At 41.7% G+C, this 26,380-nt stretch overlaps 1 protein-coding gene across 1 annotated transcript; it reads left to right on the forward strand.

The window, feature by feature from the left end:
- The first annotated feature begins 465 nt into the window (after window positions 1–465).
- Window positions 466–26,275, forward strand: Hykk (hydroxylysine kinase). The gene is made up of 5 exons (XM_005069560.4): window positions 466–556; window positions 3,726–4,076; window positions 4,729–4,868; window positions 13,379–13,562; window positions 23,550–26,275. Exons 2-5 carry the CDS (start codon window positions 3,731–3,733, stop codon window positions 24,008–24,010), a joined length of 1,131 nt encoding a protein of 376 aa, XP_005069617.1. The 5' UTR covers window positions 466–556; window positions 3,726–3,730; the 3' UTR covers window positions 24,011–26,275.
- Window positions 26,276–26,380: the final 105 nt, after the last annotated feature.

Consider the following 26,380-nt stretch of genomic DNA (forward strand, 5'->3'; position numbering starts at 1 on the left):
ATAGCGAGCCCGTTCCCTCAGAAAGGGGTACTGACCCTTGCGGTTTCGGGACCAGGATTCCCTCCTGGGGAGAAAGCAACCCTGGCCGCGCTTTATGTAGATGGCTTCCAGGATATGCGCTTCCAGAAAGAGCGGGAAGGAGTAAGGAGAGAAAGCCAAGATGCGAGCTCTCAGGAGGCAGCTTTCTGACAGACATGCTCAGAAGCCGACCGGGTCAGAATTGACAGGTGCCGCTCAAAGGCCCCAAACCTATTAAATGGCTACTCCAGGGCCAATCAGAAACAAGAATTCTGAATCCTGACTAGAGAGCCGAAACTGACTGGGTCGTTGGGTTGCAGACAGCCAATCAGAAGCTGGATCTCTGAACTCTGTTGGGGGCGGAGGAAGGGCTGGGTATGGGCGGTCAGTAGCGTACGCTGACTGGTCGGCGGAATGTGGGCGGGGCCATGGAAGGGCGGGGCTGACGGCCGCGGGCCGGGCCCCACCTCCAGCACCGCAGCATCTGGCTTGCAGAGTGAAGACTGCGGGTCTGCTTTGGGAGGTCCAGTCGCGGCGGGTGAGCCGAGATGGGGGAGGCTGAGATGAGCCCGGGGTCTCCGTGACGGGACGTCCCTAAGAGCGGGCGACGGGCTCCTGCTGTCCTTGCGCTCCTCACACTCGCTGCTTGTTGACGGGGCAGCTCACTGTCCAGCCCCAGGCGGGCTGGAATCTCAGAGCGCAATCCGAGGGTCCCACCCTGCTTGGGCCTGCACGGTGCGGGGTGGAAGCCATCCCAGAGGCTCCCCTGGACCTGACCGACACAAGGCCGGGAACCCGGCTGTGGATCCCCTCCCTTCCATCGTTGTCTTTTCTCTGCAGCTAGACCCACTGGAGCAGCGGGAAGTGCTGCTTTTAATCGCCCTTGGGAAACTACTGTGTAGAGTCCCTGCAGCCTGTGAACTGTGAGTGGTGGCAACCATTGGCTCACCAAATAGATGCAGGGAATAAGTGCCTGCTTCCCAGCCTTGGGAGCTCATAGCATAAGGGTCGCTGAAGACTGACTTGGAAGAAGTGCTGGCGCAGAGTTCACGAGACTTTGTGACACTTTAGGAGAGGATGAGAGGAAAGGCTGGTTTCTGGGGGTTTGCTGGTTGTTTTCTTTTCTGGTGTTCCCTGCACAAAGTGCAGAGTGTAAAGTTCACTCCCACTTCATTGCACTTTCGTTCAGCAAAGATTATGGAGTGTGGTGCCAACCTCCAGGTTAGAAGCCCTTACTGTTTGAGGGATTTGTCGGGAGATAAATATTGTTGGCAAGAAGTACACTAACACCTATATAGGATTTGGATTCGCCCTCAATCCTCTCCACACACGTTTGGTTAAAATGGAAATCTCTGGTAGAAACATTTTGTGTGTATTTACTTTCAGTAGCGGGTTTCAATGTGTGCCTTTTCTCTCATGATTTTGAGTTCTTCGTGTGTACAAGGAAAAGACAAATATAAGCGTAAACGAGAACTTTTAACGGCTTAGATATTGGTGCTAGAAGGGACGTTTAGAGATGGCATGGTTGAACTCTTAGAGGCCGCGTGACTGAAGTTTCAGAGATTGGTAGCCCAGCTGACGCTGGAACAGCTGTCTGCAGCTCAGCACCTGTTTAGCGCACCAGGTTGTCTTGTGGCCAGACCTGCCAGTAATACCTTGTCCTATTTTAGCAAACGAGGCTCTGTAGAAGGATGCTTCACAAACCCCACTTAAGATCATAGGAACGTTTTCTGGAGATTGGCCTTCACTAATTGCCTTTAACAGTCTTTTCAACCTTAAGAACCTTTTCTTTTTGAGACAATTCTTTTGCTGTAGCCAGGATTAGACTGGAATTCAGTAGGTATTCCAGACTGAACTTCAGCAAGCAGCAGTCTTTCTGTCCCTGTCTCTGGATTGGTGAGACAACAGATGTGCTCCGCCGCACCCAGCTCCCTATCAAATTCCTATCAAGTTCAACACTGTTTTAATACCCTTAAATACTTGAGAGTTGAGAAGATTTCATCTTGGAGTTAAGGCTTCAGTTCCCATTACATTATGAACACTGGTCTCGTTTTATATATGTGCATAAGGAATGTTTAAAATTCCTTGTAAAGTCTAAAGGCCAAAAACAGTGTAACAGGATGTATTAGTTTCCAGAAGTTTCAGGTGCAAAGATTGTTTTGAAACCCTGTTTAGTCTTGGTGACAATATGTTTAGTGAACAAAACCTGAAGAGCTTAATTTGCTTTCTGAAAGCAAATACTATGGTAAGAGGGTAAACATGAGAAGTGAGAAGGGATTGGCAAGAATACACGCCTTTAATCCTAGCACTCGGGAGCCAAAGGCAGTCGTCAGATCTCTGTGAGTTTGAGGCCAGCCTGGTCTATAGAGCAAGTTCCAGGACAGGCTCCAAAGCTACACAGACAAACCCTGTCCCCCAAAAAATAAATAAATAAAATAAAAAACACAACAACAAAAACACAACAACTTGGCTGGGGACTTGGTTCACTTGGTAGGATGCTTGCCTAACATGTATGAGATCCTGAGTCTGATCCCCAGCACCAAATAAGCAAAACAGCAGTACACATTTGGGAGGTAAAGGCAGGAGGATCAGAAGATCAAGGCTATATGATGAGTTCAAGGCTACCCTATACTCCATGAAACTTGTCTCAAAAAAACAAAAACATAAAAAAATGCAACAATTTAGAATTACAGGCACATACCACCAAGCCTGGCTTTTTATGCTTGCTATGGATGCAAACCTCATGCTCTCATATTGGTCACCTTACCCTGTGAGCCACCTTCCAAGCCCCCAGAGCTGAGCTCTCAATGGAACTTAATACTGGTTTTGGACACATCTCTTCATTTCATTTTTTTTTTTTTGCTAGACAGGGTTTCTCTGCATTGTTTTGGAGGCTGTCGGTCCAGCACGGCCTCGAACTCACAGAGATCCGCCTGCCTCTGCCTCCCGAGTGCTGGGATTAAAGGCGTGCACCACCACCGCCCGGCATCTCTTCATTTCTTTGGACCTACATTCCCATCTAAAGTTGGCAGACAAGAGGAAGGACTGAATTAGATGATAACAAAATGTCTCTGTGATCGAGTTTGTCCTCAGAACTTTACCTTCAGTTTGGGAGGGAAATTTAAAAATAATTTGTGACACAAGGATTCAATTGCCAACGTATCTGCTTCTGTTTTGTTTGTTTTATTTGAGACAAGGTCTCCCCATATAGCCTGGCCACCCTAGGCAGACCAAGCTGGCCTGGACTCAAAACAGTCCTCCAGCCTCTGCCTTCCAAGTGCTGGGATTATACACATGGGCCATTATGCTCTAATTGAACATCAACTTGTTTTTCTTTTAAAGATTATTTTCATTTTAAGTGTCTCTGCATAGCTATGGTGCATGTGTAACTGCAGATGCCTACAGAGTCTAAAAAAGGGTGTCAGATGCCCCCTGGAACCGGATATGAGCCACTCACTGTGAGTGCTGGAGACCAAACTCAGGTCTCCTGAAAGAGCAATAAGTGCTCTTAACTGTGGAGCCACCTCTCCAGTCCTGGGACAGCTTCATGATCTCATTCACTAATCTGATTTTTTTAACTTTATAAATAAAAATCTAGAAGCATAGACTCAATATAGAGAAACAGTGGTCTGTCTTTAGAATAATCATTCAAATAAATATCTGTCATTGTAATATGTCTCTCTTCTGGCTGTTATTTTTTCCCCTAGACATAATGTCAAGTGGAGATGACTGGCAGTCACAGGCTTCCAGCAAGCCCGCTTTTACTGAGATACAAGCCTCTGCACTAGTAGAATCAGTATTTGGGTTCAAAGTTTCTAAGATCCAGTCACTGCCTAGCTATGATGACCAAAACTTTCATGTTCACATTTCAAGAACCAAAGACACAACAGATGACCCCGTCGAATATGTCCTCAAAATAAGCAACACGGAGTCTAGCCAAACTCCAGACCTGATTGAAATGCAGAACAATATCATCACGTTTCTGAGAGCAGCTGGATTTCCAACAGCCTCTGTGTGCCGAACTAAAGGGGACAACACGATCTCGCTCATGTCCATTGGTAAGAGATCCCTATACCATCATAGTACTGCATTTTGGCTATAGGTTTGGAAATGGCTTGAGTTGCGATCTAGTATAAATTTAAATTTTCTGTTTATAAATGTCCCGATAAATAGTAACTGAGGGACCTGTGAAAATCAGGAGAACGTTTCTGTTCTTTCTTAACACAAAAAGATTGCTAGACATCGAACCCAGATCCTTGCACATGCAGGCTCTCATCTGTGGGACTCAAGCCTTTTTTAAATTTGCATTGCTCCTAAAAAGATAAACAAGAGAAAAGAAGATGGTGAAGACCTCACACTTTTAAAAAAATTCCCAGAAACTGATCTCAAGCTGCTGCTTGCTGAGGCACATCTCAGCACTCTTTAAAGGAAAAGGCTCGAGTCCCACAGATGAGAACCTGCAGCCTTGCTTTCAAGTGCTGTGCCTGAGGTCACATACATAGTAGTGACACACCGGTTTAAAATGCCCAGTTGCTTGCTTCATGTTCGTTCTTCTACATGACAGTACCAGCATATGCAGCCAGTCTAATAAATAAAAACACATACTTGAGGCTGGAGAAGTGATTTTGCTGAGTGCTTGCCTAACATGTGCAATGGCCTCTACTGTTTTTTCAAGAATGATTGACAGGATGTGTCATCCCTTCAATCTAGACAGTGGATCTGAAGTCAAAAGCTACTTGGTGAGAATGCTCACTTACCTCCCAGGAAAACCCATAGCTGAGGTTGCCATCAGCCACCAGCAATTATATGAAATAGGAAGGCTAGCAGCCCAGTTGGATAAAACATTGGAGGTAAGATTTGGGGTCTTATTTTGTTTGTAAGGGATTTTTGTTTGTTTACTTTTTGTTTTGTTTGCTTTGAGATAGAATCTCACTGGGTAGCCCTGGCTAGCCTGGAACTCACTATGTAGATCAAGCTGACCACAGAGATCCACCTGCCTCTGCCTTGAAAGTGCTGCGCTAAAGGGTTAAAGACATGCACCACCATGTCTGGCTAGCCATGAGAATCTTGTGAAACAATATGCTTTATTTATCCATTTTCTCTGAGACAGGTCTCTTACAGTACCGGGTGACCCCAAACTCACTGCATAGTCAAAGATTACCTTGAATTTCTGATCCTCCTGCCTCTGTCTCCTGAGTACTAGAATTATAGGCATGTACCACCACGCCTAGTTTACATGGTCCTGGGATTGAGCTTCATACATGCTGGATAAGCACTCCACCAACTGTGTTGCCTCCCCGGCATATTCATCCATCTTTTATTCTTGATGTCTAGCACTGTACATGTGACACCTTGGGAGACTTAATTGTTCAAAAGTAATACCTAACTGGTTCTAAAGTTAGGAGCACATTGGTTAGAAAGAAATTGAGGAAGGAGGACATTCCAGGTGAAGGACAGAGCACATGAAGGACAATGGAGGACCATATTCAGGAACCTCTGGGTAATTTATTATGGCTGCCTATATATAAGGGTTATAAATGAGGCAGACAAGAGATAAAACTGAAACTATAAGGTGGAGTCAGATAATAAGATACTCATTCTATGGCAGCAAGAAGTCGGTTTGTCCCTAACACTGGGAGTCTAATGCAGGAATCTCTTCAGTTTGTGCCACCTAGACTACATTGTAAGACCCTGCCCTCCCACTCTCCAAAGTAAGGACTGGACTGTATCTTCCAGTCAGTAGGGATCCTTGGGAAGTTTTTTTTATTAATGGGTAAAATCTAATTATAGCACTCTGAGAGCCAGAAAGACGGAAAACATCTAGGAAGCTAACTCAGCCATCAGATAATCAATAGTTAGTAAAAACCCAGTAAGTGCCTGAGTTAGGGAAAGGTTGGATGTGGTGGTACACACCTTCAATCCTAGTACTCAGGAGGCAGAAGCAAGAGGATCACCACAAAGCCAGTCTGGTCTACATAGTGAGTTCAGGGCTCTGTGACTAGACTCTGTCTTACAATAAACAAGCAAACAATTTTAAAGTTTCAAGGGGTTTAGAAGACAATGCAAACGTATTTGGTGGTTGTTTTAGTGTTAAGTTCATGGTCAGGGAAGACTTGAGCAAGGCATGTATTCTAACCCAAGCTTATTGGGATACAGTCCCATTCTAAAGCAAGAAGCAATTAAGTAAGAGAGGAAAGGGGTGGGGCTCATTCATTCTCAGAAACATATTTGTAGTCTGCTAGAAATTAACAAAAAGAAAACAACGCTGATCTATGTGGCAATCATTATACTTGAAATATTTCTTAGAGGAAGAATTTTTAGGGTCTTATTTTTGTTTTGTTTATTGTTGTTGTTTGTTTTTTTATGCAATCTGACTGTGTTTATGAGACATGGAGGTGTATGTCCATAGTCCCAGCTCTTAGGAAACTAAGGGAGGAGGATTGCTGAAAATTCAAGTCCAGCTTTGGCTATATTCTGACTCCATGATGAAAGAGAGAGAGAGAGAGGTGTGGGGAGAGAGACAGAAAGCGGGGAGGAAGGGAGGGAGGAAGGAAGGAAGAAAGAGAAAGAAAGAAAGGAAGGAAGGAAGAAAGAAAGAAATCAGGAAGCTGGGCGTTGGTGGCGCACGCCTTTAATCCCAGCACTTGGGAGGCAGAGGCAGGCGGATCTCTGTGAGTTTGTGACCAGCCTGGTCTACAGAGCGAGTTCCAGGACAGCCTCCAAAGCCACAGAGAAACCCTGTCTCGAAAAACTGAAAAAAAAAAAAAAGAAATTGGGAGTCTTTGTCATTTAATTGACATATTTAGGCTACTTTATTTTTTTTTCCTGTTGGGTATGTGTGACCATGTCCATCTCCCACATGTTTCTTGTGTTTGATACCCACTGAACTTCCTGGAGTAGACACAGTTCAGGCGATTGGAGGCCATTTGACTCTTTTGTGTCTTGCTTGTAACCTCTCATAGGTGGGGCCAGGTGTAATGCAAAACCCCTTCTGAGTTCTCTGTCCAACATCCTATAAGTTGGATGTTTCCCAGAGTTGTCAGTAGCCATGGACACTGTCCCCAGCCTCTTGTATGTGCCCCGTCTAACCCCTTCCAGACATTTCAGATGGTCCTTTCCTCAGACTTAATATGTGGGGCATATACTGATGCATCATATTCTCAAGAAGGACTTGCTGTTCTCTCTGCAGCTCTGACCTTGGGCGTCTGTCCTACAACCTCTAGCCGCCTTGGTCTTCCTGGACTCTCAGCTCTGTCTTCAACTCAATTGAGCATTCTGGGCTCTTCCTGTGTTCTCCCTCTGCACTCTGAGTCCTCTGTCAAGGTAGTGAGTGGGAACAAACTCATTTTACTTGTCTGTCTTCATTACTTAATGCCAATGACTTAAATTTTATTCAGTGGTTTAACTTTTATAACTGGGCATACCAAGTTTGTTACTCCTCTTGGCCAGAATGTCAAGGTCATTGTGACCATCTACACAGTACTAATTTACCCTGATATTTCAAAAATAGAAGTAACTCATTTCCTTTCTGGTTAAGCAAAAACGCTTTAGTAACTCATTATTTAAGAAAAGCCAGTAAAAATGCAAAGACAAATCAAAAGTTATCAGTAATCCCATCCTCTGGAATTGATGTTCAATAAATGTTTATAAACTTTTCTCTACTACACTCTGTTCATGTATTCAACAAATTGTATTGCATATAGCTTTGGGTAGTAAACATTAAGCATTTCAGTCGGAACACTTTTAATTAAGTTTGAACAAATCCATTTGTGGATGTTCATTAAAATGTCCATTGAAGGGAGTACAAAGATGATTCCATTGGCACAAACACAAAGATGTGAATTAGGATCCCAATACCCACAGAAAAAAATGGCAGCGTATCTCGAAGCACCGGGGGAGGCAGAGACGGGGGGCGGGGGGAGGGATGCTTTCTGACAGCCAGTCTAGCCAAATTGGGAAGTCCCAGGGTCAGTTGGAGACCTTGTCTCAAAAAATAAGGCTGAGGGTCTGGAAAAATGGCTAAGCAGTGAAGATTGTTGCCACCAAGCTTGAGCCCCACATGGTGAAAGGAAAGGATTCACTCTCACAAGCTCTCCTCTAACCACCACACTAATGCCACAGCACACATACATACACAAATGTCCTCATGTGTGTGTGCAACATATATCCATGCACACATGTGCACACACATACACGTGTACATAAATAATTTTCAAAAGTAAGATAAAATGAAGAGGAAGATGCCCAGTGTGGACCTCTGGCCTCCAGGTATGCACATGTGTGCATGAACATGAACACACACACACACACACACACACACACAATACCCACTTATGAATATCAATATATTTGGAATTTAATTATTTTACTTTTATTTGCTTATGACAGGGTCTTTTTGAAAAAGATTTATTTATTATATATATGTATATGAGTGTTTTGCCTGCATCTGTGTAAGTGTACTGTCAGGTACCCAAGGAGGCCAGAAGAGGGTGCTCCCCCTGGAACTAGAGTTACGGATGGCTGTGAGCCAGTGTGCGGATGCTGAGAATGGAACTCCAGTCTTCCGCAGGAACATCGAGTGTTCTCAACCACTGAGCCATGTCTCCAGCCTCTGTGACAGGGTCGTTATGTCCCTGGCTGACCTGAAACCCACTGTGTAGCCTGGGTTGGCCTTAAACTTGTGGCAATCCTCCTGCCTCTGCCTCCTGATTACTGGGATGATGTGTAGGCCATCATACCTGGCTTAAGTGTATTTTTAGAAGATTTTTCTTCATATGTTAATTTTATTCAGAAGAAACTTTATAGTGGTTATAATACTCTGTATTATATCTATGTTGTCTCTACAATAGCCTTCAAATATTTCCCAAATGTGCTGTTTCAATAAGTGCCTCTTACATCTTTCTCCTTTATCATTTAAACATAAATGTAATGTGATATAATAAGGTATACAACATGTTATAAGATACACATACTGTAAGATAGCTGCTATAGTGCCTATTATCAGATCACTGCACTGGCTGAGCAGTTCCCCAGCCCCAGGGGATTGATTGTTGCGGTTTTTTCTATGCTGAAGTTTTTAGGTTGATGTAATCCCATCTGTCTATATTTTCTCTGGATATGACAGGCAAGACACCATTCACAAAACCATTGTCAAGGAGTTTTATCATCTTGACATTTGGATCTTTTGTCTATCTGGGGTTGATTTTTGTATATGATATAAGATACGTGTCCAATATCATTGTTTTTCATGTTGAAATTCAGTTTTCCCAGAACTGCACTCAAGAACCTTATCCTTCCCCATGGTGTCTGTGTGGTGCTCTTGTTGGACACTACTTGGTACTGGGTTTTTAGGGGTTATTTATGGATTCTCCGCACTGTCCCCCGAGTTCTTGTGTCTGCTTTTATACCAGTAAAATGCTATTTTTGCTTCTATTTGTTTTCTGATGCTGGGTATTAAACCCAGGGCAACTTTCATACTAAGTATATGCTCTACCTCTGACATATACCCTTAATACTCATGCTGTTTGTGTTATGATAACATTGTAATATAATCTTAAATCAGATTAAATTCATCTAACTTTGCTTTTCTCCTCAGAATCACTCTGAATATTTGGAGTCTTTCATGGTTTTATACAGATCTTAAGTTTTTTTTTCTATTTTTGTAAAGAATGTTATTGGGATTTTGACCAGGTTTTCATCAACTCGTTTATCCCTGCTATCTCCTCTCAGCCTGTTTATGGGTTCACTCACATACCTCTTCCTCCTGAAGCTTCAGATCCTCTTCCTCTGTCTGAGATGGCAAATGCAGTCTCAGAGGAGACATCTCCACGTGACGAGTACTCAGCTGTTCAATTGGTCACCCGCAGCTGTGCTTGTGCCACCTGTCTTAAGTTGTCATGTGGAGAACAGGGGAGCTCTGGGGGACACAGAGAATGGCTCTCTGCTTGGCATTACAGTACCTTCTGACATACTTAACCCCACTGCCCGTGCCCTCACTGACTTCCCACCAAGCTATGACAGGCAGAGTCCCTTAACCTTCCTGTGTGTACTGAGCTACCGTGTCTATGACACTGCTAAAATGTGCTTTTTCGGTCCTGTCCCTGTGGCAGAGGCTGTGACTACTCTGTGGAGGATGTCATTGGGTCACTGAGGATTCCAGCAATTTCCAGGCCTAGGGAATCCAGTGTAGACAGGAGCCCTGACATCATAGGAACCAAAACTGAGACATTCATAAGTCACAGGACCAAATAATACTGGAATTTGGTTGCAGCTTGATTGACAGATGGTTTGGGTGTTGGGCTCAGGAGATTCCAGTGTGGGGAAGAAGGAAACAGAGAGCAACCCGTGATTATGATTGTGATCTGAGTTCTGAACTAGAGGAAGCAAAGGTCCTAGGAAATGGGAGCTCTGGTGAGGGACAGAGTGAGGATGATAAATGGGAGGTAGGCTGACATGAATTAGTCAACTGCCACCAGTTCAGATTGGTATGCAAGGAGCCAAAAGGAAAGAAAGGCCAGAGAAGTCAGGGTGATTAGGCACAAAATTCATATTTTTGAACATTCAAACTTTTGGACTGAGGGCATAACTCAGAGACAGGGTGCTTGTGCAATGTGTGGAAGACCCTGGGTTATCTCCAGCACCACAAAACAGACAAACTAAAAACAAGGCTCGTGTGGAGCCCCAACATGTAGAGGGTTGCTTTTCCTGGCTCGGTCTATCCATGAATGGCTGACATCTTGATTTTTCTGCTGGGGAATCTAAGATCTGAGATGTTGACCTGTTTGTAAGTAGAAGAGGGAGTTGGAACTATGACCTGCGTGACTCAGTCCAGTGTCCTTCCCACTGTTGCCTTGAGAGCTGAGATAATGTCATGTGCATGTGGGGGATGACAGTGCCAGCATGTGGGAGCTCACCCTAAACCTTACCTGAGTATACTGTAGCTGAAAAGCCAACAAGAGTATTATATTTTATTTATTTTAAGTCCTTTTTCAAAAAAGGTATGAGTGCTCTATCTGCATGTACACCTGCAGGCCTGAAGAGGGCATCAGATCCCATTATTAGTGGTTGTGGAATTGAACTCAGAACCTCTGGAAGAACAGTCAGTGCTCTTAACTGGTGAGTTATCTCACCAGCTCTAAGTACTTTTTTTTTTTTTTTTTTTTGGTTTTTCGAGACAGGGTTTCTCTGTATTGTTTTTGGAGGCTGTCCTGGAACTCACTCTGTAAACCAGGCTGGCCTCGAACTCACAGAGATCCGCCTGCCTCTGCCTCCCGAGTGCTGGGATTAAAGGCGTGTGCCACCAACGCCCGGCAAGTACTTTTTTTTTTTTAAAGACAAGGTCTCAGTATGTAGCTCTGACTGTCCTAGAACTCACTATGTAAACCAGACTGTCCTGGAATACGCATAGATCCACCTGCCTCTGCCCCAAAAGTGTTAGGATTAAAAGCATGGCTCTGTTATATTTGCTTTAAAAAAAAAAAACTTGAGAGGTGGCTCAGTGCTTAAGCACATATGTTGTTCCTGAGGACCCAAGTTCAGTTTCCAACACCCACATGGGTGGTTCACAACTGCCCGTGGACTCTGTGGGCACCTGCATTCACACATATACACACATATGCATACAGACTATTAAAAATAAGAAAAGTAGAGGCTGGAAAGAGTTCAGTAAGTGAAGAACTACTCCATGCTTCATGAAGAACGTGAAGACCTGAGTTGTCTCCCCAGAGCTCACATAAAAAACCAGGCAAGGTGGCAGGCTTATAATCCTGGTGCTGTGGAGGTAGAGGCAGGAGGATGTCTGAAGCTTTGGCTTAGCCTAATTGGCAAGCTCCAGACCAATGAGACACTTTGTGTCATACCTGGTGGGATGGAGGCATCAAAACTCAGGTCTTTGGACCCATTAACAAGCATGTGGACGTACCCAGTAATCTTACCAGTCCGGTTTTTTGTTTTTGTTTTTGAGACAGACTTTCACACTGTAGCCCAAGCTGGCCTGGAATTCACTGTGGTCCACTGTCTTAGTATCTTAGTTGGGGTTCTGTTGCTGTGAAGAGCTATTGTGACCACAGCAGCTCTATCAAGGAAAATGTGTTATTGAGGCTGGCTTACAGTTCAGAGGTTTAGTCCATTATTGTCATTGTGGGAAGCATGGTGGCACACAGGCAGACATGGTGCTGGAGAAGGAGCCGAGAGTTCTACATCTCAATCAGCAGGCTGCAGGAAGAGACAGGGGGCCTCTAGACCTGGCTTGAGCTTCTGAAACCTCAAAGCCCACTCCCCAGTGACACACTTCCTCCAACAAGGCCACACCTCCTAAGAGAGCCACTCCCTATGGGCCTATGGGGGCCATTTTTATCTAAATTATCACATCCACCCAGGCTGGCCTTGAACTTGCAGTGATCCTCTTGTCTCAGTCTCCTGAATGCTAGGATTGCACATGTAAGCCACCGTGCTCTTAAGAACAGTCTCCAGTTCCTTTTGTAAGTGCTAGTTAGCAATCCCTGTCTACGAGCCTGACACAGTGACATATGCTTCTAATTCTGGCACATTTAGGAGGGGAGGGCAGGAGGATCAGGAGTTCAAAGTCATCCTTGCATACATAGGGAGTCCAAGGTCAGAGTGGGCAATGTATGACCCTGTCTCAAAAAACTTAAAAGCAGAAAAAAAATTCCTGTCTTCACACCAATGAAGATCAAGTAAGATGAGACTATACTCCCAAAACTATAAGGCCTTGATCAAATAGAAAGCAACTTACAATTTTTGTGGATTTTTAAAGTAAGAGAAACGCTAGCCTTGAAGGAAAGATCCTCTTACCTCAGCCTTCCAAGGACTGGGTATTCAGACATGTGTCACTTTATCCATCTTGCTTTCTGGGTCACCATAAATGAGGCAAGACAGCTGCCATAAGACAGTGCAAAATGCCATCTGCCTCTTGTAGTGGCAAAAGAAAGACCTCTCCATAGAGATAGATGGTGTCAAGAGGCTGTTTCTTGCTTTAAAAAATATTTATTTTTTTTTAGGCAAGCCAAGACTCACTATGTAGCCAAAGATGATTTTGAACTACTGCTTTTTTTTTTTTTAATTTTCAAGACAGGGTTTCTTTGTCTAGCCTTGGCTGTTCTAGAACTAACTATAGACCAGACTGGCCTCAAACTCACAGAAATCTGCCTGTCTCCTAAATGCTGGGATTAAAGGTGTGTGCCACCTCTGCCTGGCCTGATTTTGAACTTCTGATCTGCCTGTATTCATCTCTCAAGTTCTGGGCTTATGGACATATGGTGCCGTTTCTAGTTTTATCACTGGGTGTTGTCCATGCTAAGTACTCCACTGCATCCTCTCCTGTTTCTTGCTTTTCATTTAGGAATTCCGTCATCCAAAGTTAAACCTTCTTCGTCGAGAGAACTTCATTTGGAATCTGAAAAACATTCCTCTTCTAGAGAAATACTTGGGTGCCCTAAGCCAAAATCGAAACCGGGAGATTGTAGAGCAAGTCATTCAGCTGTTCAGGGAAGAAGTAATGACCAAATTAAGCCATTTTCGAGAATGTGAGTATTGTCCCAACCAAAGTATGTACTTTTCTCACCCTTTAAATTGGCAAATTTCATATTGTCAGGAAAACATGGAGGTACAACTTTGATTTATCAAATCATAAGATGTTTTGTTCCTATTATTTTCACAAGAATAGTGTCTTTACTATTCTTAAAATTTCTATATTTGAAGTTTGTTTTTGTTGTTGTTTGGCCTGTGTAGTCTGGGCTGGTCTTGAATTCACAGAAACCCTCCTGCGTCAATCTTATATCAACTTGACCAAATAATGTCAGTTTCCAAAAGAGGTTATATGAATTAACACTGCTATTCCAAGGGTGTAGACATCCTCATTGCACTATCATCTTAACTTCTGACACATATTTTTCTGTCTCATTTTCATAGTCTAGTTTCTCATTGTGGTTTTAAAATACATTCTCTATTTAGTTGGCCATTGTGACATGCCTATTCAAGTCGTTTGCCTCTTTTTCTGTTAGTATTTTTTGTCTCATTAATTGATTGACCAAAGTTCTAAACATGCTCCAAATGAATCCTTTGTAATTAATAGCTATATGTGTATGAATATTTCTCCCATTCTGTAGCCAATTTTTTTTTGAAAAATTTTTTTTTGGTTTTGGGTTTTTTGTTTTGTTTTTTGAGACAGGGTTTCTATGTGATTTTGGAGGTTGTCCTGGAACTAGCTCTTGTAGGCCAGGCAGGTCTCCAACTCACAGAGATCCACCTGCCTCTGCCTCCCGAGTGCTGGGATTAAAGGCGCGCGCCACCACCACCTCACTCTGTGGCCAATTTATTTATTTATTTATTTATTTTTTGAACAGGGTTTCTCTGTGGCTTTGGAAGCTGTCCTCAACTCGCTCTGTAGACCAGGCTAGCCTCAAATTCACAGAGATCTGCCTGCCTCTGCCTCCCGAGTGCTGGGATTAAAGGCATGCTCCACCAACGCCTGGCTTTGGCCAATTTTTTTTTTTTTTTGGTTTTTCGAGACAGGGTTTCTCTGTGGCTTTGGAGGCTGTCCTGGAACTCACTTTGTAGACCAGGCTGGCCTCGAACTCACAGAGATCCGCCTGCCTCTGCCTCCCGAGTGCTGGGATTAAATGCGTGCGCCACCAATGCCCGGCTGGCTTTGGCCAATTTTAATGATTCCAAAAATTTTAATTTTACATATGGTCAGTAACATATTTTATCATCCTAAGTTTTATAGTTTTTGCTTTTTACATCATATCTATAATCTATATGGGTTTTATATGCAATATGAATTTGTATTATAGGTGATAATTTTTCCCACCATTGTGAATTGAAGACACATTTTTTTTTCTTCTCTGTTTTGCAATACCACCTCTGCTATAAACCAAATGTGATTTGGATTATTTTATTCTTCTGGTCTAGTTGTCTATCTCGACACCCATACAATAAATTTCAGTTTAGTTTATATCCCTGATCCATTCTTCCTGATGCCCTTCCCCCTTCCAAATAGCTCACCTTCTGCTTCCATGAAAAATAAATCCCTCTCTTTCCCATATACTCTTCTTAAGATCTCCTCTTCCCTTTCTTGGGCTTTCTCCTGGGTTCATATCCTGCAACAAACACATACACATACAAACTAAATCTCGAGTCTACATGAGAGAATAATGCAGTATTGTCTTTTTGAGTCTTGTTTATTTCACTTTAACATAACAATCTCCAGTGCATTCATTTCCTAGCAAGTATCATGATTACATTTTTATTTATGGACAAATAAAATTCCATTATTCATGTGTACCATTTTTTATTTATCCATTTTTCTGTTAATGGATATCCATGGTGGTCCCATTTCCTAGCTATTTGAATAGTTCAGCAATAGACCTGGATTATACTTTTGTGTACACTGGTTTTGAAGTTTCTGCTTTGAAACTTCACATGTCAATAAACAAGAAAGATAACAAACCACACTACCTTTTTTTTTAAAAAAAAAAGCATATTCTTAGACTGGAGAACTTGTGAGTGCCCTAAATATTACTACACAATATTAATTTTTTGCACTCTAGTTTTTGAATAGAATAGAAAATACCTTCCCATCTTGTTCTTTTATACGAATCTTAACTACCAAGTGTGGAGGCAGAGGCAGGTGGATCTCTGAGTTCGAAGTCAGCTTTGTCTACAGAGCGAGTTCCAGGATTGCCAGGGCTACACAGAAAAACCCTGTCTCAAAAAACAAAACAAAGCAAGGATATTGGCGATTTTTCCATTTGCATTTCCATATCAGTTTTAGGATCAGCAAGCCATAGGTTTTTTTTTAAAAAGTCCGTTGATACTTTGGATTTCGATTGCTTTGTAGTTAAATTTGAAGAAAATGGTTATTATAGTATGCTTATATTTATAAAACTAGTCTAATCTATGAACAAAGTCAATGTCCCATTTACATATACCCATAAGAGACCTTTATCCCTAAGATGTAGATAGACAAGTAAACACATAGCAGTGGGTTTTAGAAATGTTCCTAATGAGGAATTACATAGGCATTTAAATTTTTATTATTTATTTTGGGATACACAAGCTATAGCACATATGTGGAGGTCAGAGGACAACTTGAAGGGGTTTTTCTCTCCTCCTTTGTGAGTCCCTGGGTTGAACTCAGCTTTTCAGGTGTGACATCAAGCGTCTTTACCCACTGAGCCAGCTCACTGGCCCTGTATATATTTTTTGACAGTGCTGCAGATCAATTACAGGACTTTGCACATGCTGGACAAGTACTCTACCACTCCTGTATCTCAAGTCTATGCTTCAATACCCTTTTCTTCATTTAACACGTTTGATTAAAAAAATACTAATATTTTATTTCATGTTCCACTTTTTGTTTGTTGCTGATATTTCAAAGTGATACTTTGTTGCATCCATGAGGGGGTCTCTTTAGGTGTTGGGCAAGGAAATGAGTCAAAATAGGTGAGAATGAAAACTCAGTTCAGAGCTGGGCGGTAGTGGCGCACACCTATAATGCCAGCACTCAGGAGGCAGAGGCAGGCAGATCTCTGTGAATTCAAGACCAACCTGGTCTACAGAGTGAGTTGTTCCAAAGCTATAGAGAAACCCTGTCTCAGAAAACAAAACAAAACAAAACAAAAAACAGGAAGAGAGAGAGAGAGAGAGAGAGAGAGAGAGAACTTGGTTCAGATTGACTTTGTCAACCTGGATCAAACCTAAGAGAGAGAGAGTCTGATGACAGTTTATTGCTGGTATATTTAAACAAAGTATAATAGTATAATTTGGGAATAAGTTTCCTAGTGTAATACTATCCCTTGTGACAAGGAAGCATAATTACATCAAAATTCAACTCAGAGTACATGTCATTTCTTCCAAGAAGATGGGTTCTAGACATAGGCTACCTGTACTAGCTTAAGGGCCTAAGGAAGGCTCTGGTCTGGTCTCAGTCATACGGATAGCGTAGAAGTCATGTGAGCTATTAGCCAGCCATCTGTGGTGCTGGTTGTGGGAGCCTGCGGGAGCCTCTGGCTATACAGACGATGTAATTATTAGATAATGTAATATGTTAGATATCCCTGGTCCTGGTTGTAGGAACTTTGTTGCAGGGGTGAGATGGCTGTAAGGCTCATTTAGATTACTAGCCACCTCTAGTCCTGGTTGATATGGCCTGGCCCCACAGATAATGTACATCACCTGCTTAAACACTTCTAATTCCCAGCCTTCTGGATGGAAGAACAGGTTTCATATCTTTCCCATTGGAAAAACAGTCCTGCATGCTTAACATTCCTGGTTTCTCTGGAGATCTATGGGCACAAGGGTCTTTGTGCTGTGCTCCCAATACACTCATACATTTTATTTTACATTTTTATTTATATTTATGTGTATGTGTGTGTGAGTGAGTGATTCAGGTACCCATGGAGGCCATAAGAGGGTATTAGATACCCTGTAGATAGAGTACCCACTCCATGTGGATACTGGGAGCTGAACTCGGGTCCTGTGGAAGAGGCAGGAAGAGCTTTTAACCACTAAGCTATCTCTCAAATGCTCAAATTCAAGCACATCACTTAATTAATGTATCTGAAAATGCTTCAGAATTTATATGTGTACAACAAAATCATCTGAAATGTTCTATAAAGGAAGAAATTTTTTTTCTCAAGTACAGTCTTTCCATACAGACCAGTCTGGTCTCGAACCCACATTTCTCTTGGTTCAGTCTACCAAACTCAGGTTACAATTACGTAAAACCAGGCCAGGTGAGACAGACCTTGTATTTGTTTTATCTCACCAAGCATTCTTGCATATCTAAGCAAGGAAACTCTTTCAGTGTTCAGTTATGTATTTACTGTGCTTGTGCACACATGTGCCTGTGTGTTTTCAGACATGCATGTGCTGGAGTATGTTAAGTGAAAGTCATAGGACAGCTTTTGAAAGTGGTCTGTCCTCCCAGAACTCAGGATATCAAGAGCACTTTTTACCCAGCAAGCCTTCTTGCCAAGCCTCAGTGTTTAACTGTGATAGCCAGGCAGGAGGCACACATCCTTAATCCTAGCACTCAGGAGACAGAGGTGCTTCTGTGAGTTTCAGGCCTGTGATAGCCAGGCAGGAGGCACACACCCTTAATCCCAGCACTCAGGAGACAGAGGTACTTCTGTGAGTTTCAGGCCAGCCTGGTCTACATAACAAGTTCCAGGACAGCCAGGGCTACATAGAGAAACTGTTAAGTGTGATGTTGTTTTAGTTTGTTGTTAACATCTTTTATATGGTTAAGGATGCTTCCCTGTATTCCTGGCTCATTAAGAATCTATATAAAAATGGATGCCTATTTCTCCTTACATCTGTAATTGTGTCAAATTATTTTAGTTGTATGTAACATTCAATCAACATTGCATTCCTAATTTAAACCAATATGGTCATTGAAGTGTTTCCATTTCTCTCTTTTTATTATATATTATCTATTTCAGTTTGCTAATCTTTTATTATGGCTCACATCTACATTCCTAAAAAACATCTCCTTACCATTTTCCCTTTATAATATCCTTGTATGGGCTTAGACTTACAAATTATTTAAGGAGTCTTTCTATCTTAGTGATTATAAGGTTAGAGTAGGTCTGGCAAGATGGCTCAGCTATTAAGAGCACTTGCTGGTAGGTGGCTCACAACATCTTGTTGCTCAAGCTCCAGGAAATCCACTGCCCTCTTCTGGCCTGTGCATTCACCTACACATGTGTGGTGTACACACTCTCAAATACAAATTTAATATATATGACAACATTTTCTTTTTGTACTACTTAAAGTAATTTTCCACTGAGTCAATTTAGTACTGTATCTTTCTTTAGGGAAGTATTAAAATTAGCAAACTGAGCTTGATGACACCCACCTGTAATCCTAGCACTTGAGCGGTAAAGGCAAAAGGATATGGAGTTTGGGCTTATCTTCAGCTGTATATCTAGTTCAAGACCAGCTTAGCTACATGAGTCCTTGTCTCAAACAAAAAGTCCCAGAAATTATTAAAATTAGCAATTTGATTCCATATATATGTATACATATATATGACTTTATATATATATGTATATATATATATATGACTATTTAGATTTTGCCATAAAACAAAACAAATATTGTTTTGTTTTGTTTTTCGAGACAGAGTTTCTCTGTGGCTTTGGAGGCTGTCCTGGAACTAGATCTTGTAGACCAGACTGGTCTTGAACTCACAGAGATCCGCCTGCCTCTGCATCCCAAGTGCTGTGATTAAAGGTGTGCACCACCACCACCCGACTGATTTTGCCATATTTATTTATTTATTTTGGTTTCTCGAGACAGGGTTTCTCTGTGGCTTTGGAGGCTGTCCTGGAACTCGCTCTGTAGACCAGGCTGGCCTCGAACTCACAGAGATCCGCCTGCCTCTGCCTCCCGAGTGCTGGGATTAAAGGCGTGCGCCACCAACACCCGGCTTGCTTTTAACATATTTTTAAAATTGTATTTATTATTACCTACTTTTTTAGATTTTATTTTTACTTTATATGTATAAGTGTTTTGCTTACGTATATGTCTGTGTACTACATGCATGCAGTCCCCAAGAAAACCAGAAGAGGATAGTTGATCCTCTGAAACTGGAGTTGTAACCAGTTGGGAGCTACCATGTGGGTGCTGGGAATGGAACCTGGGGTCACTGGAAGAGCAGCCAGTGTCCTTGGCCCCTGAGCCATTTTTCCAACCTACTTACTTATTTTCTAATACCATCAGGTCTTTAGTGATATCTGTCCTTTTGTTCTGAATGCAGATTACTAGCCTTTCTTGGATTTTTCCAGTAGTTCTTATCACAGATCCATCCTTTGGGGAAGGGCATTTTCAAGGCCCCCTCTTTATTGCATCTTTTTTTTTTTTTTTTTTTTTTTTTTTGGTTTTTACGAGACAGGGTTTCTCTGTATTGTTTTGGAGGCTGTCGGTCCAGCCCAGCCTCGAACTCACAGAGATCTGCCTGCCTTTGCCTCCAGAGTGCTGAGATTAAAGGCATGCCCCACCACCGCCCGGCTCTTTATTGCATCTTAAATTACTCCTATCAAGCTCATGGAGACCCATCTGCCTGTGTTCCAGTGCTCTACCATGACCAGTTCTTTCTTTTTCTGATATTCAAATTTAAAGTTTGTTTGTTTGGGAAAAGGTACTATTTGACTTAAGATTTTATAAAAACCTATTCCAACTAGGGATAGTGGGACAGGGCACAATCCCAGCCCTTGAAAGGCTGAGATGGGAAGATAGATAGGGAATTTGAAGCTAGCCTGGGATACATGGCAAGAGCATGTTTCAAAAAGCAAAACAAGGCCGGGCGTTGGTGGCGCACGCCTTTAATCCCAGCACTCGGGAGGCAGAGGCAGGCGGATCTCTGTGAGTTCGAGGCCAGCCTGGTCTACAGAGCGACTTCCAGGACAGCCTCCAAAGCCACAGAGAAACCCTGTCTCGAAAAACCAAAAAAAAAAAAAAAAAAAGCAAAACAAAATTTATTCTGTTCTGAGATATTTATTATTTATCAAAGAATATGTTGTTAGTTTTTTTAATTGAAGATAATATATCCCATTATTATTTTACAGCTTAATTAGGATATAACTCACAGAAGACACAATGTATCCATTTACTTTTAAAATTCCATGATTTTATCTATCCATTGGGTTGTGCAGGCACTGAGTATCTAATTTTAGAACATTTCATTTCCTCAATGAGGAACCTTGTACCCTGTAGTAGTCAGTTTTATTGCTTTTAAATTAGAAAATGTGGGAGTCAGTTTTTATTTGACTCATTTTCTGTCCAAGCAGGGAGGTGGTATTAGATTATTCCTCCTGCTTTGTCTCTTATTGTTTCTGTTTGTTTGGTGCTGCTACCATTATGTGCTCTCCATTATTGCTGAACCTGTTCTCGTCAGCTTGCCTAGATGTCTTAGCCAGCTACTATTTGAAGCACTGTTTTTGGAAGTATAGCTATCTACAGCTATAAGAGAAATTGCACACCAAGTCCTAGTACAAATTTTCATTTAGTTTTAGATATTTTGTAACTCATTTTACACTATCTTCTTTTCATCATATTTAGAGATATAGATTATTTCCTCCATAATACGAGGAACTTTTTAGTTATCATTTCATTGTTGAGTTCTGCTGTAATTGCATTTTGGTTAAGAAACATACATTAGCCAGGCATGGTGGCATACACCTTTAATCTGAGCACTTGGGAGGCAAAGGCAGGAGGATCTATGTGATTTTGAGGCCAGCCTGATCAACATAGAGAATTCTAGGACAGCAAGGACTACGTAGAGAGACTCTGTTCCAAACAAACAACAAAAATGAAACATACTCTTTATCACTGTTGTCCAATAGGATTCCATAAAGTAAATGTTGTGTATCTGTATTTTCCAGTGAAACAGTTATCATGTGACTAGTGAATACTTGAAATATGACTTGTGCAACAAAGGAACTGGGCCATTCCATATAATTTAATTTTTTTAATGATTATTTGGTCTTATTTCATGTGCATTGGTATTGTCTGTATATATGTCTGTATGAGAGTATTAGATTTCCTGAAACTGGAGTTACAGTTATGAGCTGCCATGTGGATGCTGGGAATTGAACCCAGGTTCTCCGGAAGAGCCATCTCTCCAGCCTCAATTCTTAATGAATTGGAGTAGCCACCTATGGTTAGTAGCTATGAGTTTGAACAGTACAGGTCTTTATGATCTCAGTCATTGACATTTATTTTCTAATACTCAAATCTTTTTTTTTTTTTTTGGTTTTTTGAGACAGGGTTTCTCTGTATTGTTTTGGAGGCTGTCCTGGAACTCACTCTGTAGACCAGGCTGGCCTTGAACTCACAGAGATCCGCCTGCCTCTGCCTCCCGAGTGCTGGGATTAAAGGCGTGCGCCACCAACGCCCGGCTAATACTCAAATCTTTATGATGTGATTTTTGTTACATTTTTGTAAAAATTAGTTTGTCAAACATGTTGTTGAAATTTTCCATATCTTTTAGTGATAACTTTGTTCTAACAACTGAGTAAAGCATACTTTAATCTCCTACTGAGATGTGTATTTTCTGTTTTTTCCTTGTATTTCTGTCTAATTTTGCTGTATATATTTTGAATTAACTCTATGCTACATTCCTGTTTCAGAAATGCATAATTTAAAATGTATGATTTACAATTATGTTCGTTGGTATCACTCACTGTGGTACAAATTAATTAAGCATAATTTAGACAACCTAATCATATAGAAGTTAAGCTGAGCATGGTGGCTCACACCTCTACTCCCCGCACATGGGAGACTGAGACAGAAAGTTTGTGATGAGATATAGATCAGTTTGGGCTACCGAGTCAGATCCTGCTTCAAGAATAAGTTTATAAGTTAAAAAGACATGTTCTATATCACCTAGTTATTATAAGATATGTGACTGTCAGTGGTTTGTTGCTTGTGAACAAACTAATAGTGTCTGAATTCTAGACAGTAGTTTAAATCGGTATTTTTCAGATTGCCAGTGACAAAGACAAGTTTGGGGTTTTCTTTTCTCCCAACCTATTACAATTTGATGTATGGATCTACTGGGCATGCTTGGTTCATAGCTTGTACCAAATGCAACTAACTACACTAGACATAACTCCACTTGATCTATTCTCTGACCAACCAGGCAAGGCCATATATCATGCTCTTGGATGTCAAGTTGCTATAACATTTTCTTTTTTGTTTGTTTAAATATTTGTTTGTTTTTAAGATTTATTTATTTATTATGTATACATTGTTCTACCTGCAGGGCAGAAGAGGGCACCAGATTGAATTACGGATGTTTATGAGCCACCATATGGGTGTGGGGAGTTGAACTCAGGACCTTTAGAAGAGCAGCCAGTGATCTTAACCACTGAGCCATCTCTCCAACCTGCTATAACATTTTCTAAACACTCTCAGTTTCTGGTTTAGTTTTGATTTTGAAACAGGGTCTTTCTTTTTCTCTTTGTCTCTGTGTGTCTCTCTTTCTGTGTCTCTGTCTCTCTCTGTCTCTGTCTCTGTCTCTGTCTCTCTCTCTCTCTCTCTCTCTAGCCCTGGCTAGCCTAGAATTCTCTATGTAGACCAGGCTGGTCTTGAACTTACAGAGATTTGCCTGCCTCTGCCTCCTGAGTCTGGGACAAAAGGTGTGCATCATCATACCAGGCCTATCAGAACTTGTTAAGCCTAGATATAAATAAAGGTACGTGTGTTCCATGTAAGACTCTCCTTCCTATAATGATATGAATGAGATTCTGTTCCTTTTGAACATCCCCTTTTGAGCAGTTCTCCAGTTTGGGTGTTTGTAAATACTACAGTCTCCACCTCTGCACTGGTGAGAAGCAAGAGCAAAGGAGCCAAAACTCTGCCAGTGTCCTTTCCAGGGAAAATGGCTTTAAGAGAATAGTTTGTTCTTTTATCTCTTATATTTGCTCATCAAATTAGATGGCTTTTCTTTAGACAGAAAGAGAATGAGTTGCTATTAATTTTTAACATGATTTTTCTAATTTTAGGTATCAATCATGGTGATCTTAACGACCATAACATCTTAGTAGACTGCAACAAGTCAGCCTCTGGAGATGCCGTGTATCAAGTCTCTGGGATTTTAGACTTCGGTGACATGAGCTATGGCTACTATGTGTTTGAAGTGGCAATCACCATCATGTACATGATGATTGAAAGCACGGATCCTATACAAGTAGGAGGTCACATCCTCGCAGGGTTTGAAAGTGTGATCCCTCTGACCGCTGTGGAAAGGAGTGCTTTATTTTTGCTTGTATGCAGTCGATTTAGTCAGTCACTTGTCATGGCTGCACACTCCTGCCAGCTGTACCCAGAGAACAAAGAGTACCTCATGATTACAGCGAAGACTGGATGGAAGCATCTACAGCAGCTGTTCGACATGGGCCAGAAGGCAGTAGAGGAAATCTGGTTTGAAACTGCCAAGTCCTATGAGTCTAGGATCTCTATGTGACCAGGAAAAATTTGTATTTCCTTGGTAATCAAAACTCAGTTATGATTCAGATCAAATTCATGAAGAATTTTCTTGCAGATTAAAAATGAAATGGTAAAACAGACCCACTCTAAATATGAAGAGGCAAAAACAGGTCTAGTTTTTACAGCAATCTTTGGACCACAGTTTACTCTTAAGAAAGTACTACATTAAGGACACTTTTCTAGTGTGCAAAGCCCTGGGCTCACCCTCAGCATTACAGAAAAGGAAAACACATGCACAACTAAGCATGTCTTTCTGCAGGTCTTGTTTCTAAGAACCACATATGATGATGTGTGATTTGTAATCAGTGTCTCAAAGTCTATTCCAGTCCTTAAATCAACAACTTTTAAATTGCAAAAAGAATAATGCATATAGTTATTCACATACTATATATATTTTAACCACCTAGCCTACATAACATTAATTCTATGTGCTCTTTTCTGACCTCACATCTCTAGAATCCATTGCATTCTGTCTTTTTCATGGCATTTCACTGTCTCACCTGCTCATGGTTGTGCAGTTATCTAGCCTGTAAATTTGACCATGGGACAGACCATGAGAACGCGTGTCTGTGTGTCTCTTCTTGCACCTGTGATAGTGCCTTTCCCACAGAAAAGTCTCTGGACACATTTATAAAATGAATGCATGTAAAAGGAAAGATGGGAAAACATGGGTAGGAATCATGAGAAAAACATTTAAGAACATGGAGAGAGTAGCTCAACTGGAACTCCAGAGACAGACATTAGACAGCAGTGGAACTTCATGGAAGCAAAGGTAGACATCCAGGCAAGGTCATTAGCCCTGACATCAGCCAGGTTCTTCAGCAGGTAGGGGCTCACTACACTGCTCACTCTGGTCTTCAACTCATTGGTTCCCACAGTCCTCCAGTGCAGCCTCCCAGTGTGGGGCCATAGCCCTATACCAGATGTTCTTCATACTCTATACCTGATTGCCTTTTTTATAGGAATCTGTGAAGTTAGTGAAATGAAGACCATTGCATATTTGTCTTAAGTTTTACCCCAGTATTTCCTTTACTGATTCCTTTTCATGTCTCTTTAATGTAAGTAGCTATTTACTTATTCTTGTTGAGTGGGCTTTTTTTCTGTTTTAAGACTGGATTCCACTGTGTTGTCTGTACTGGAATTAAGCATGCAAACTCCTGGGCTCAAGTGATAATCATGCCTCATGCAACCAAGTAGCTGGGACTGTAGGCATGTGCATCACACTCGTCCATTCTTGTGGTTTACCCACACACTTTCTACAGATGGCTCAGGTCCAGAACCCTGGTTATTCACTCACATTGTCAGTATTCTATGTGAGTAGGCCCTGATACCAAAACTGCTTGTCTGTCTGTCTGCCTGCCTATCTACCTGCCTAAATTTCCCAAACTAGGCATTTCTCCAAGGTAACTTGTAGGATTCATTTTTAACTTCTCAGTGTCTCTATTTCCTTTTTGTAAAATCAAGATAATGGTTGTACCTATCCCAGAGTGTCAGTTGTGAGGGTTTCATAAGGGATCATGGTAACCTCTTAGCATAGACTCTGGCACATAGTGGCAGCACAATAAATTGTTACTAAGTAATAATGGGTTACCCAAGCTCAAAATAATGGTGTGACATGCTGCTTGCCTTTCTCATATTCAGTCACTGAACCCTGCTGCTTTAACAAATCAGGACTTTAGGTCAGCAATCTGGAGCAGCCCTGTCTTTCCTGCTTCATTAATTCTTTTAGATATACTATAACCCAATGTTTATTGAATGTTATTTAATCCAGAGCAGACTCATATAAATATTCTGATTATTAATCTCCATTTTTAGATAAAGAAATAGACCCTTAACCTGGTGGTGGCACACGCCTTTAATCCCAGCACTTGGGAGGCAGAGGCAGGTGGATCTCAGTGAGTTCAAGGCCAGCCCAGTCTACAAAGCAAGTTATAGGACAGCCAGGGCTGTTACACAGAGAAATCCTGTCTTGAGAAGAAAAAAAAAAGGAAGGAAGGAAGAAAGGAATAGAGCCTTTAAAAGCTGAATTAATTGACTCAGAAGAGAGCTTGGGTTTAGATCTTAAATTAGGTGTCTGGGCTGTGACCTCTGCTCCTAATCACTATATAGCCCCACACTGCTTCTTCTGCCTCTGCTTTCCTTTTCTTTCTTTCTTTCTTTTTTTTTTTTCAAGACAGAGTCTCTCTGTATTGTTTTGGAGCCTGGTCACTCTGTAGACCAGGCTGTCCTCGAACTCACAGACATCCACCTGCCTCTGCCTCCCGAGTGCTGGGATTAAAGGCAGCGCCACCAATGCCCAGCTTGCTTTCCTTTTCTTATACACACACACACACACACACACACACAC

The sequence above is a fragment of the Mesocricetus auratus genome, unplaced genomic scaffold, assembly GCF_017639785.1.
Source record: "Mesocricetus auratus isolate SY011 unplaced genomic scaffold, BCM_Maur_2.0 Super-Scaffold_100022, whole genome shotgun sequence".
NCBI lineage: Eukaryota > Metazoa > Chordata > Mammalia > Rodentia > Cricetidae > Mesocricetus > Mesocricetus auratus.

Excerpts from the sequence above, each read along its gene's own strand:
- Hykk (XM_005069560.4), top strand. The coding sequence starts at position 3,731 with ATGTCAAGTGGAGATGACTGGCAGTCACAGGCTTCCAGCAAGCCCGCT. Across the intron at positions 4,077-4,728 it reads GATCTCGCTCATGTCCATTG|ACAGTGGATCTGAAGTCAAA; the intron begins GTAAGAGATCCC and ends CCTTCAATCTAG. Across the intron at positions 4,869-13,378 it reads AGTTGGATAAAACATTGGAG|GAATTCCGTCATCCAAAGTT; the intron begins GTAAGATTTGGG and ends CTTTTCATTTAG.